Here is a 14,394-nt window from a genome sequence, read left to right as displayed (position 1 = left end):
ATCCCCCCCCTGTTAAAACAAAAGTAACGACTCTGGTATACATATCTTTAACGACTTAAATATAAGTCATATCAACACCTTTCTTCTCAAGAACTCTCCAAAGGATATCTCTTGGAACCTTATCGTAAGCTTTTTCTAAACTTGTGCATCCCCTTTATTCTTAAAAATGGGGACCAAAATACTCTTCCTCCACTCCTCAGGCATCTTTTTAGTTTTTAAAATAATATTAAAGAGTTTAGTAAGCCAAGAAACTCCCAAATCTCCCAAATATTTATACACTTCAATTAGGATATCATCAGGTCCTACAGACTTTCCACCATTGGTTTTCTTTAAAGCCTCCTCAACTTCTTTTTTGCTAATGCGACGGTAAAAATGAAACGTTTTATGATTTTTCACGAAATTAAAATCACTAAGGTCGATCGTATTTTCAGAAACTTCATTAAAAAGTTTATCAAAGTAACTCACTCACCTATGCTGAATATATTTTTCTAAGAAACGTACTTTTTGATTTTCATCTTTAATACACTTTACATAAGTCAAATCTTTACTTTTCTTTTCTCTTTGTTTGGCTAGTTTATACATATATTTTTCACCCTCCTTAGTATTTAATCTATTATAAAGACCATTAAAAGCATAATTTTTAGCGTCACAAATTATTCATTTAGACTCTCTGTGGGCCGTTTGATATTTTTCTTAGTTCTCTAAGCTTTTACATTTAAATCAATTTTTATAACATATATATTTCATCTTTTCTTGCACATTATTATTCCATCACCAACTATTTTTATTTATAAAAAATTTTCTTTTGATTCCCCAAGCACATCTTTTGTTATTTATTTAATAGTGTTTGTTACTTTATCCCACATAATATTTGCTTCTTCACGAACAACCCAAATTTTAAAATCTTGAATTTTACTCATAAGAAAATTTTTATTTGTCTTTTAGGTTCCCCCATCTAATTCTACGATGATAACTCCTAGTATTCTTTATTTTAAAACTCTTCACCTTAAAATCTAGAACTAATAAACGATGTTAGGTCTTGAATTCTCACTTGGAATGACCTTACAATCTTTACAATCTCGACGATCACTTCTTCTTATAAGAAAATAATCAATTTGTGTTTTATTAGATCTACTCTTATAAGTAATAAGATGTTCATCTCTTTTCTTGAATAAAGTACTAGTAATAACAAAATCATATGCTAAACCAAATCTAAAATAGCTCTATATTCTTCATTAGTAACTCCAAAACCGTAGCCACCATGAGTATTTCTGAAGTCTTCTACCACTCTACCGACATGTTCATTTAAATATCTTTCAATAAAAATTCTTTCTTCAAGAGGTATCATTTGTATTAAGTCTTCTAAGTCATTCCAAAAATTATCTTTAGACCCTGTATCTAAACCTACTTGAGGAACTTAAGCATTTATAATATTGAAAATTTTAGTATCATTGATAATCTTAAGGGCTATAATTCTATCTCCAACTTTATTAATTTTTAAAACATTATCTTTCAAACTCTTATCTATAATTACACCTACATCATTTCTAGTGTGACTCTTACCAGAATACCAAAGTTTAAAACCTAAATTATCAATTTCCTTAACATTTTCTGCAACCCATTTAGTTTCTTGAATACATAAGATATTAATTTTTCTATGAATCATAATATCAACTAATTTCATTAATTTACCATTGAAAGTACATATATTCCAAGATCTTACCATAATATTAGTTTTATTAGTTTCATGGACTAACTTTTTTACCTGCATTCGTCCGTAATGTGAGAACTTTTGCTTATTTGACACTACATCCGGGCACCGGTGTAGCGGCTCTTGTACACTTTTCATTATATTCAGGCTATACAGCGCGTCGCTTCCAGACGATGCCCTAGCACTTACACAATGATCAAAAAGATTCATGTCATGATTTTTCCGATAAGTTTTACATTAGTTGTCGACTACCAAACACAACCCTCCACTTTTCACATCCAGGCTTGGGACCGGCAATGACAATGTTAAATAATATGATATACAGAGTGAACTAGAAATTCTGATAGAGGTATCAGTCTACAACATTAAGTATAATGTGACAACTACATCAATCCCCTATCAGACAAGATGCTCAGAATTAAAACTTGTTAGAAGGAAAAAAAATTATTAATACATTGTTAAACCAGTATAGGAAACCTTAAACTTCTGGCACCAGATTCATAAGTCGGGGCAGGCTTGGGAGAGAGAAGGAGAGAGAGAGAGTTCAGGTATTCAACAATTATAATACGTTGAATGAACTGGACGATAAAGTACAAGAAAAACATTATTGCAATTATGGTGGAGCTGCAAATGCAGAGCTTTGTAATAAAATCAAAAAGCGTACTCCAAAGAAGTCTTAGTTTTAAAGTTTGGCAATACTAAAAAATATGCATATTGATAAAGAAAGATTAAGATGTCATGAATATCAAAATTATAATATCGGATAGCATCAAAAGGCAAATATGATAAGCATGAATAAGAATGAAAAACTATCACAAATAATAATTTCAACATCTTAACCAGTCGTTAAATAACATAACAAAATTAAGAAATATGTTGAACATGACCTAGTGGCAGCATGCCATATACGAAGAGTTCAATCTTCTCAACCAATTATTATTATCAGTGTGGAAACATACAGACTAGACATTGTGATTATGACCTTCTAGTGCTTTGACACAACTCTTTGAAAAGTTCTGAAAACAGGACCGGACATCAAACTGGAAAAAAAAATGATTTAAGGTTTATTGGTTTTGACCGGGACTGAACCGGATGACGTAATAATTAATAAATACAAAAATAATTAAATTTAATCTAAATAATAATATAATAATATAAATATAAAAAGTAAATAAAATGCTTTTAAGTGACCCTATTTATAAAAAATTGCTCTTTCAAAAGATGACTCATTTTATTCCCGAAAAATTCTTCATATTTCAAAAAAAATTAATAATATTAAAATAAAACTTTTTATTCTCTCTCCTCTTAGCCCCTATTCCTCTCTCTCTCTCTCTCTCTCTATATATTATATATATATATATGATACATTATCAACAAATTTCCAACATCCAACATGAACCTTAAGGTATAACACGGATCTAGAGGAAGTTTTTGAGCAAAAAATGTTCAATCTCCTAATAAAATTCATCCAGACCTCCGATTTGAGTAAAGTTATAGTCAAATTGACCGGCTCAATGGGGCGGACCCAACAATAAAAAAAAATCGGCCCAATCCGAGTTGGATCAAGCCTAGATCAAGTTATTCAACCACTTTTAAAAGCTTTCCGGACATAATTTGAAGGCAGATGCGTCTCTCCAAACGGGTGCACCTCTTATTATTATTATTATTTTTTAATAGAATTTAATTTCTTTTATTACACAAGTAATAGCTGAAAATGGTTTGATAGTCTGAAATCAAGACAACCTTTGGAGTATGATATCAAAACCAATGATTAAATAGGCTTATCACCACCAGTAAAGCAATCAACATAATTCACTCCCTTCGACTAGAGAAAATTTTACGCTCGGGCACCGCACCTCCGGAAGACCAATTGATAGGCATCACATCGCCATACACGTCGGCGCCGGGTGACGTGGCACCCGGCGGTTGGCCGCTCGGATATGTGAACGTACGAACGTAGTATTTTTTTTTCCTTTGAATGGGCATCTAAAGTAAAATTTGGATCAAACGAACCAAGGTTCCAAATCTGAAAAAGAAATGAGTCAAGGAAAGGAGTGGCGATATCAAGTTCAATGGAAAAATATATTTTCTTAAACATAATCGCAATTTACGTTGAGCAAACAATTGAATTCATGAAATTGATGAGAAATTTGTAACACCTTTATTTTACAATCAAGAAAAACACTTGCAAAAGTATTTGTATCCTTCAGATTAAATGCAATTTGCATGACATAATGGGTGTGGCCTTCAAAGATCCGAGTGCATAACCATCCCTTCTCCCAGTCCCAAAGCTTGATCAACATGTGAACGGATGAGGAAAGCACATAAGGCTGCGTTGGATTGACAACCACACACCTAATATAATCTGTGTGCCTCAAACACTTTAGCCTTGTCCATTGCGTTATAGTTCTACACACGAATGAACATGTTATCGCTCCCACGACAACCCACTGCTTGCGTGCTATGAACTTTGCTGATCTCACTGGAGATGAAAAGGTAACTAAAATTACAGGAATCATGTCAAGGAATGCCAAAAGGAATCCAGACATTGAAAAAGATTTACATACTAGGCAGGTCAGATACTTCAAAAGATTTCACCATTGTCTAAAATAACACCAATACGAGTCACAATTAATCCACCAAAATAGACTTTGAAGTGCTAAGGGTGGCAAGTTGCATGTTTGAATAGAATGCATACAATTCAAAAACCAGTGTTGATTTTTGCATTGTTTATTATGTTACTTTATAACTGTTAGTACAAGTTTCAAGAGCTTTCTCAGAAGAGTGCTTACAAAAATTGGAGAATTTTGTTACATGTGGATGATAATTAATGTGATGCATCCATCGTCTACTTAGAACAGGATAGGCGGAAAGAAAAAATTACATCTCAGCTCGGTGTGGCCTGTTGTCAACACACAATAACGTATCATAAATGGGTTAATAGGAACATGACAATTTTTTCAAGACACATTTTAAGCATTTAACAATAAATTATCACAGCAAACTCCGCTTTGAACTAAAAATTTTGTGACTGAGTCATGGACAATGAGACCATACGAATGAAATAGTTTTTGAAACCATGAAGCTATCAGAAGACAATAACTAGGACAGCCAGCTTTGCAGTCAGAAAGAATGGCACACGAGATGACGGTTAAAGATAATTAAAAGGGAAGGAAAAATTTTGGACGTGGAGAATGGGAGGCTGCACTGAAGAACTAAACTTCGACCATGCTTATTGAGGAATACGACACTATTAAGGCACTAAGGGTGCAATTGGGGCAGCTTATTTGTGCGGGTGGCGTTTTGAAAATGCCGCCTGACTATTTGGTTACAACATTCGAGCGGCGTTTTCAAAACAATGCCAATGGTTTCCTATTAATTGCGGAAGCAATAGAGAAGCTGTGTCCCGCATGTAGCAACTGTTTATTTCTCCTATTGCCCTTGTGCCTTCGATCGTCTCCTCTACGCTCGTCTCGTGTCGAAGCCCTAACTTTATTCGATTCTCCTCCCTTCTCTCGATCGTTGCCTTCATCCTCCTCTTCTTATCTCTGATTTGTGGTTGCGGTGCTTTGTAAGTAACCTCGTCACCTTTGTTTAGGTGATTTTCGATCTAGAGGCATTTTCGGGTTTGGAATCTCCCCTTCTTCTTTGATTTGAGAATTTTGAGGTGTTCTATTTGAAGGAATGAGTTTCATGCGAGGGTTATTTATTCAGTATTTACTTTTGCGCTTATTTTGTGGTGTTCTGTTTTTGGAGATTTTTTATCCAGAGAATTTTTCGGGTTTGGAATTTGCTCTTCTCCTTTTATGTGAGAATTTTTTGGTGCTCTATTTTGAAAAGTGATGGATTTTTCTATGAGAGGTTCCTCTGTGAAATTTGCTTTTCTGTGAGAACTTTCACTGTGTGTGTTGGCGGATGCAGTAGAAGGGCTTTGGTTTCTTTGTGTGTGTTGGTGGATGGTGCAGCTCGACTTGCTTTCTCTGGTGGCTTTGGCCTTAGTTTCTTTGTGTTATTGGTTGTGGTAATTGGGTGTAGTTTCTGTGTGTGTAGGTGGCTTTGGCCTTGATTTCTCGGGTGGCTTTGTCCTTGGTTTTTGTGCGAGAGAAACGCTTGAACCTTTCAGTTATTCTTTTTGTTGTATCAGTTAGAAATGCTATGTTGATGTGGCATGTGCAAGAGAAGGTTAAATGATCTAAAATTTATACAAGTTGTCGCTGCTTTACATTTCATAATACTTGTTGAATTTTGAAGTTCTTTTAATTTGGCATGATTAGAACAGTGATGACAGCTCCTTTGCATTCAATACAATATTATTTGTCAGTGCACAACTGTGTTTGTTGATGTCCATGGAAGCCTCTTGGGTTATATTGCCCATATGTAATATGAGTGTCAATGTTTAGTAGAGGGAATTCCTAGGCAATCCAAACTGTAGAAGGAAAAAAGCCATGCTTTAAAATATTTAATCGAACTTATATGTTGTTGAAGGTATTGGTAATACACTTGACTTATATTCTTATGCAGTAGGGTCAATTAAAAATACCAATGAGTTTGAGAATGATATAAATGAAAATTTACATGTTTATATTCTTATTCAGAAACAGTTACAAATCAGTTGTTTTTCAAATGCACAAACCAAACAGCTAGACAACTTATTCAGATCAGGAGCAGAATGATCATTTATCCAGAAATAGCTGCAAATCACATATTTTCCAAATACAAAAACCAAGCAGCTAGCCAGTTTATTTTGATCAACTGGTGATCAACAGCTTATCAGGATAAACAGTTTATCTGGATAAGCTGGATGAACTGCAACTTCACCAAACAAACCCTAAGACAAAATCTTTTGAGGTAAAAGGAGAGAGGTGAGGTGCTCTCACACACCAATAGAGGATCTAAGAAATCAATGCCAACCACAGCAAGACAAGCAATCCAAAGAATTAAAAAATAAAGTCTAGGAACAGTAACACACCTATACTATAATTCCATATACAAACACTTCAAGAGTAAAGACTTGCAAGAATCTTGTGTGAGACATATCAAAGTTAATAAAAGGTGAGAAAAGCTTTAAGTTAAACAATACCCATATTCAGCTGAGTTGTAGCCCGACGCAATAGCAAGCAAATTTTACAAAAAAAACAATTTATTCTACCATGTCTCTGTAGGATGTAGAACCATGGATTTCACTCTTTCAGACCTCTACGCAACCTTCCTCTATTCCTGATGCGGGGCTTGGGGAGTAGGCAGGATGAACCGGCTGAAAGAAGAGCCAACTAAAACGACCTGAGGAGGGTCTGATCCAACCTCCTGCAAGACCGGTCAGCCTTCTTAGTCTGGATTTGCCACTCCCACTCCCGCCTTCCTTTCCTTTCCTGATACCCGCCTTCCGTTCCTTTCTTAGAGTTGGGATTCGCCGCTCACGCTCCGCCTTCCTTTCCTTTACTGATTCCTGCTTACTATAAGTCAGGATTTGCCGCCCACTGCTTCCCTTTTTCTTTTTCTATTTCTCATCTACTTGGAGTCTATTTATAGGCATGATTGTTGAGTTTAGAGTTGACTATTGTATGTTTTTCTTTTAGATTGTTGTTAGGACAGTCGTCAGTATCCATTTTTCCCTTCAAGCACTGCATATGAGAGATTGGGTGGTGTTTCGGTTGTATCTCTCACCCGAGGTGGTGATTATCTTCCTTACACTCCCTTTCATATCCTTCCACATCGCTCCCTGCCGCTGCACCTCGCTGTACCGCCCACAACAACAATGAGATTGTTGTTTTCTGCAGTCTTCAACCTACCAGTTGCACACCCCTGCTTCCTTCCCTTCCAGCATTATTGTCGCCCAAACCGCACTTCCTTCTTGTTGTTCCAGTCCATCCACCGTGTCGCTGCCTCCCAGGACCATCAGGGAACACCTCTTATCTGTTATTCTATCACTATCCACCCTAACTCCTCGTTGTTACCATCCAGGACAACAACCATGTTCCCCCTGCATTTTCGCATCCCCCATCGCTCCTAGTAGCATGCCCTTGTTGCAGCTACCCCCACTAGCCATTCTCGCAGACCTCCACCACTCTTGGGACACACTTTAAGGTTGTTTGTTGTGTCATTTTATGTTTGTTATCATTTATTTCATGTTTGAATAGTCATCGTTGTAATCTTATTTGAATTCAAAAATAATATTTCTATTTTTATTATGATTTGAGTTAATTCTGGTATCATTTGATATCAGAGCTTGCCTAACCTTAGTCTTCACTTAGGGTTTCCTAACATCCGCATTATCCCCCCTAAAAATTTTCTTTTATATTCCCAAACTATAACCAAAACTTTGACCTAATTCTAATTTCTCCTTGCTGATTTTCAAAATCAGCAACCTCGAATCATTTTTTTCGCCGTCTTTTACCTCCCACTCCAAACAATAGCTATGTCACCAAGAGAATACATGTCTGAATCTACCCGGTAAAAGATACAACGAGATATCACCCGACTTCAGTGAAGATTGGCAGACATTAAGGATGACACCCATGAGGGACTTACCCTCGATGGTGATAGGGAAATTCGAAGAGATAAAGAGACGAAAATTTCAACCCTTTCCATATGAAGGATGATAGTGATAAAGATGAAAGACCATGACATTTCAGAATCTGGTATCAGAGGAGGCCTGGAGATGAGACATCAGTTGGAGAGCACAGAGACCACATAATCAATGTAGATATATTAGAGTTTGAGGAAGGTATGGATCCAAAATAATTTATTGATTGGCTATAATCTATTGAACAGATCTTTGAGTATAAAGATGTCTCAGAGGATAAGAGGCTCAAATTAGTGCTATCAAATTGAAGAGCAGTGCCTCTTTATGGTGGAGAACTTAGCGAGACAAAGAAAAAGAGAAGACAACTGTAAGATTACCAAGTAAGAGAAGATGAAGAAAGTCATGCAGAATAAATATCTTTCACCGCATTATCATCAGGATATGTTTTTTAAACTCCACATTCTGCAACAAAGAGACCTTTCTGTGGATAAGTTCACAGCTCGGCTTGACCACTTATAGATGAAATGCGAGCTAAATGAGCCGGAGGAATAGCATGTAGCTCAGTACCTTGGGGCTTGAAGTCCGCTATTAGCAATGTGGTACAGTTATCTCTTTGTGGTGAGAGAACTTACAGTGACAGAGGAAAAGAGGAGCCAACAATAAGATTTCCAAATGGAATGAGATGGAGAAAGTCATGTAGAAGAAATATCTTTCACTTAATTATTATTTGAAGTTCCTACAAGCAACCGCCAACAGCTAGACGACCATCTATAATTGGCGACATCAGTAGGAGCACATCTCAAGGAGTTGGAAAAGTTGATTCAGATAAGGATAGAGCCACCCTTAGTGAGAATAAGCCTGAGCTGAGTACCATGCCTACTACAATCTGAGCCAAAAAAGTTTCATATGCCACAGATATGGGCATATTGCCTCCAACTACCCCACAAGCCGAGTCATGTCTTTTACCGAACAAGGCTTCATGGAGGAGCTTAGCGACAAGGAGAAAGCTGAGGAACAGAGCAAGATGTGTCATTTGCTACCGGATGAAGGAGAGAAACTTGTGGTTTAACTGGTCCTACAGGCTGAGAATACAAGGGATCCGCAATGACTTCATCATAATATATTCTACACATGTTGCACATTGAACGTAAAGATATGTAGTCTCATAGTTGATAAAGATAGCAATAAGAATATGACATCTACGCAGATGGTAGAGAAGTTGGGCTTCATGACTCAGAGACACTCTCAGCCATATTATCTGATATGGGTAAAGAAGGAAAGTTGAGTTAGCATTGTTCCGAGATGCTTAGTGAAGTTTTCAATTAGGAGTCAACTGCAGGATCAGGTGTGGTGCGATGTAATCTCATGGATGTTTGTCACATTTTGTTGGGAAGATTGTGACAATTTGACCGGAGGACTCAGCACGACGGATTCAAAAACACATATTCCTTCACCAAGAATGGGAAGCGCATAGTCCCTTCGGCAGAGCTCGAGCTCACTGACGCCTTTGTCAGCAAAGAAACATTGGTGAGACTAGTTTTGGTGATGATTGAGGATGATGAGAATGAGACACTAGCTCCAGACACGGGATAGAATGGCAGAGAGCATTTCAAAATATCAAGGTCGACGTCTTACCATCATGGTGACCACCGTTCGGAGAGATTCAGGCTACACTCACTTCAAATCGGGTTGAACCGATCGTGTATTACTTCAAAAATATTCAACAGCATGGGCGAGACACGCAAACTTAGTTCAGTTCAGTTCAGTTGTGGGATCCCAGAAGAGCGGATCGATTTGGAGGTATGCTCACAAATGAATAAAACTTCTCTGATGCTTTGGAAGACAGTGTAGCCGACAGTTGAACCCAGGTGATACTAGGATTGAAGAAGATAAACCAAAAGCTTCGACGAATGAAGTCACCAACCTTGAGAGACTGACATGGGGTTGGAGAGAAGGCTGAATCGGCTGGCAGAAGAACTGACTAAACTGTTGTAAGGAGGGTATTGTCTAACCTCCTGTTGGAACGGTTGGCCTTCTTAGAGTTCGGATTCGCCGCTCACGCCCAGCCTTCCTTTCCCGATTCCCGTCTACTGGGAGTCAAAATTGCTACCCACTGCTTCCCTTTTTCTTTTTATGTTTCCCACCTACTTGGAGTCTATTTATATGCATGTTTGTTGAGTTTATGGTGGATTATTTTGTGTTTTTCTTTCAGATTGCTGTCAGGACAGTCACTGACATCTGTTTTTCCCTTCGAGGGTTGTATCTGAGAGATCAGATGGTGCTCCGGCTGTATCTCTCTGCCAAGGTGATAACAATAGTCCTCCTACTCCCTTCGCCCTCCTTACACGTCGCTTTCTGCGGTTGAACCTCACTGCAGCCGCCCACAACAACACTCGGATTGTTGTCGTCCAAACTGCACCTCCTTCCTGCTATTCCAGCCCATCCACCGTGTCGTTGTCATCCAAGACAACCAGGGAACAACTCCTTTCTTCTGTTCCGCCGCTATCCACCCCAACTCCTTGCACAACAACCATACTTGTTGCCCCTGCACTCTCGCATCTCCCCCTCGCCGCCACTAGCATGCCCTTGTTGCCGCCACTTCCGTCAGTTATTCTGATCCACTTAGTTGGCATTCACCACCCTTGGGATATACTTTTAGGATATTTGTTTGTGTTGTTTTATATTTGTTATGATTTATTTCCTTTTTGAAGAGCATCATTGTAATCATATTTAAATTCAGTAATAATATTTTTGTTTCTATTGTAGTTTGGGTTAACTCGATATGAGTTAATAAACCATCAGGAGCCAATTTATACGAAAACTAATTTCTAAAATTACTATAAAAAAATCATCAGCAAGGAAACAAAGAATACCTTGATTTCCAATCTTAGAGGCTGCAGCCATCGCCATAAACACATAATTAAAAAAAGACACAGCAATAACAAAAGGTTTCTAGTCAGTAAAAATAACGCATATCTCACTAAAATTATACCCCAAAATAACAAAATGCAATGGGTTCCCTCCAATCATTATGTAAATCAGGACCAATAACTGAAGAAGAGATCATGTACGGAGTTGTTTCATCAAACCCAATCATCCACATTTCAACTCTCTATCACGAATAATCGGTTAAACGCAAGAAATTCGAAGAAACGTACCATATTTCCCGGCTATAGTTCGCGATTCCGGCTCCGGAGAGGAACTAAACGGATAGATACAGAGCGTCGACAATCAGAATTAAGGTTTTGGAAGATGGAAGCAGAGTAGAGGACGTGATCCGCGGACTCCCTCTCCGTTACTGGCCGAGTGGCGAGCAACACAATGAAACCAGGCAGGCCAGATGCGAGACAGCGAGAAGCAGGAGTTATTTGGGCGGGTCGAAATCCGGACTACCCGAATGGATTACTCATTTGGCCCGCACGGTAATTAATTGGGTTTTTGGTTATGAGTGTAAGCCAGTCAAGCTCACTCGTGAGTCAGCTCAAGCTCTGCTCAATAAGCAGCTCGTGAACTCAGCTCCATGAGCTAACAAGCTAGCTCTGACTTAACCCTTTGCTTGCTTAAAAAATATTTGTTAAAATTTAGAATAATGTGAAATACATAATTATTTTATTGATATGAATGGAGTTATAAATAACTCTTACAAAAATCCTATAATATAAAAAAAATAATAAAAAAATGATATGAAATGAAAGATATATCACCTAATATCTCTAATAATCAAATCTTATTAATTATTATGAGATATAGGAAATAACATAAAATATGAAAACACATAATTTATAATCTAAGAAAATAAATATAAAATAGGAAATGAAATATCTCATTAATCTAAAGAAAATAATTTATTTCTTATAACTTCTTACAAGATTAAATTATTTTATAGTATAACTCCTAACACTCCCACTCAAATTGAAACATGGTTGAAAGCGACGTTCAACTTGAATTTGAAAACATTAAACAACAGGTGAAGAATATCCTGTGAAGTAAAACTTGAAGTCTTCATCTTGTGCTGCAATTGTCTTTGGTTGCATTTTCTACTGTGTTTGTTTAGGTAGACAAAAGACTTCTATAGGTAATGATGCAAGGGAGTTTGCAGGTGAATAGATAACATTAGTTGTAATTCCTATAGTGTCTGTAGTTAGACGGAAAACTCTTACTAGTATTGTTGCATGGAATTTGCAGTGAAGTAGACAAGTTTGATTGTCTTTGATTGCAGTTACTGCAACAACTGTAGGTAGACTGAAAACTCCTACATGTAATGATGCAAAGGAGTTTGCACGGAAGTAGACAACTATGATTGTCTTTTGACTGCAGTTTCTACAGTGCCTATAGAATGACTCAAAATTCAAGCTTGACAGAATTTTGAGTTTTGTCTGTCATGTGTTTCAGCCTAGAGAGAAGATAGATGAGGGTTTCGACAACAGGGATGGAACCGACGAAAAAAGGAATACATGTTGGCTGTTGGAAGCAATTATTTTTTTTTTTGGATAATCAATTTTGCTAGGTTCGTGCTTAATTGAATTTTGATTTTTGTATGTCATGTGTTTCAACATAGAGAGAAGATAAATGGGTTTCAGTAGCAGAGATGCAACCGACGACTACAGATTTTTTGGAGACTGGCAGAGTCGAAGCGCCCGATTCAATAAGGGTCGACCAGCAAACAAAGCTTGCGGGGAGAGAAGAAGAAAAAAAATCCCTATTTCAAATATCAAGATGAGTGCCCCTCCCTTCCTGCACAGAGGATGGCATGAAGGGAGTCTGACAATTCTCAAAAGAGGACCAATGGCTAAAGTACGAAATCAGACTTTGATACCATGTTGAAATTCAAAATAATGTGGAATACGTAATTATTTAATTGATTTGAACAGATGTATAAATAACATTTACAAGAATGCTATAATAGAAAAAATAATAAAAAAAAATGATATGAAATGAAAGATATATCACTCAACATCTCCAATAATCAATTCATATTAATTATTAGGAGATGTAGAAAATAACATAAAATATGAAAATAAATAATTCATAATCTAAGAAAATAAATATAAAATAGGAAAGAAAATTTTTCCTTAATCTAAGAAAATAATTTATTCCTAATAACTTCTTACAAGAATAAATTATTTTCTACTATAACTCCTAATAATATTAGTATAAAATATATATAAAATAAATTAAATTTGAAGATTTTACCTTTAAAAGTATTTAAAATCTTTAACATTTTTTTTTGTATTTCATATTAAATAATTTGTTATTATTTGTTTTCAAAATACTCATGCTATTTATCATTTTATTATAACAATATGTTAAATTAATATTGTTTTCTTTCTTTTATGATAAATAAGCTCGTTAGCTAGAACGGACATCTAAACTTAAGCTCGAGCTCGATAAAATTAATCAAGCACAAGCTCAAATCGAAGCTGACACAAGTTTGACTCAACTCATTTACACCCCTAATTTTTGTATAAAAGGCATAAATACACTTCATTCATCTGAGTCTAATATTAAATATATGGTCATAGATATATTCATATTAATTATTCACCTATATTCTTCAAAATAGTTTCACTTTTATTTTCTTAGAAATTAATGTCAAGCGTGATTCTTTTATTGATAAAAAAGGAATCAACTTTTCCTATTTCTTTCGATATTACAAAATGTACTAAAATTTAGAAATATTTATGGAAAATTAAATTAGGGAAATTGTTTATTTTAGAATTTATAATTTTTTTTAAAAAAAAATTAAATTAAATTAATGCATATGCTAAATTATTTAGAGGGCCTTATTTTATATATTAAAAAAACTGAATTAATTATTTTTTTTATTTTTCATTCTGACAATAATTATTTTTTATGATTAATTTATTTTTCTAATAGTGAGCAAGCAATAGGAATTAATAAAATACATAATCTGATTTTATCTAAAAAATAACAAAAATTGCATCACTTAAAATTAAGTAGTCATTAGAATCGAATAAAAACTATAATTGAATATACAAAACAAATATTATAACACTTAAATCAATAACTAATCAATTCACTTAAGACTACAAAGTGCAAATAGTTTATTACATTCTAGCCCAAATTTTATTTTTTTATTTTTTGTTATTGATGAAGATAGAAAAACATAAAATAATTATAGAAAATGAATATATATATA

General features: G+C 35.7%; 1 protein-coding gene across 3 annotated transcripts in view; it reads right to left on the bottom strand.

Moving 5' to 3' along the window:
* Positions 1-11,605, bottom strand: part of LOC110026026 (coatomer subunit beta'-1-like) — a 16,807-nt gene extending 5,202 nt beyond the window's left edge. For 2 of the 3 annotated variants that reach the window (XR_002294165.1, XM_020726775.1), the window contains exon 1: positions 11,393-11,605. Coding sequence is in view for 1 of the 3 variants with exons in the window: in XM_020726774.1 (XP_020582433.1) it covers positions 3,871-4,014 (144 nt within the window). In the remaining 2 variants the exon portion in view is untranslated. Of the gene's footprint in view, positions 1-3,870; positions 4,059-11,392 lie in introns of those variants that run through there. The other variant, XM_020726774.1, reaches the window with a different exon arrangement.
* Positions 11,606-14,394: the final 2,789 nt, after the last annotated feature.

Source organism: Phalaenopsis equestris, unplaced genomic scaffold (assembly GCF_001263595.1).
Source record: "Phalaenopsis equestris unplaced genomic scaffold, ASM126359v1 Scaffold000347, whole genome shotgun sequence".
Taxonomy (NCBI): Eukaryota; Viridiplantae; Streptophyta; class Magnoliopsida; order Asparagales; family Orchidaceae; genus Phalaenopsis; species Phalaenopsis equestris.
The sequence above is the reverse complement of the archived record's forward strand: the minus strand, read 5'-3'. Positions and strand labels throughout refer to the sequence as shown.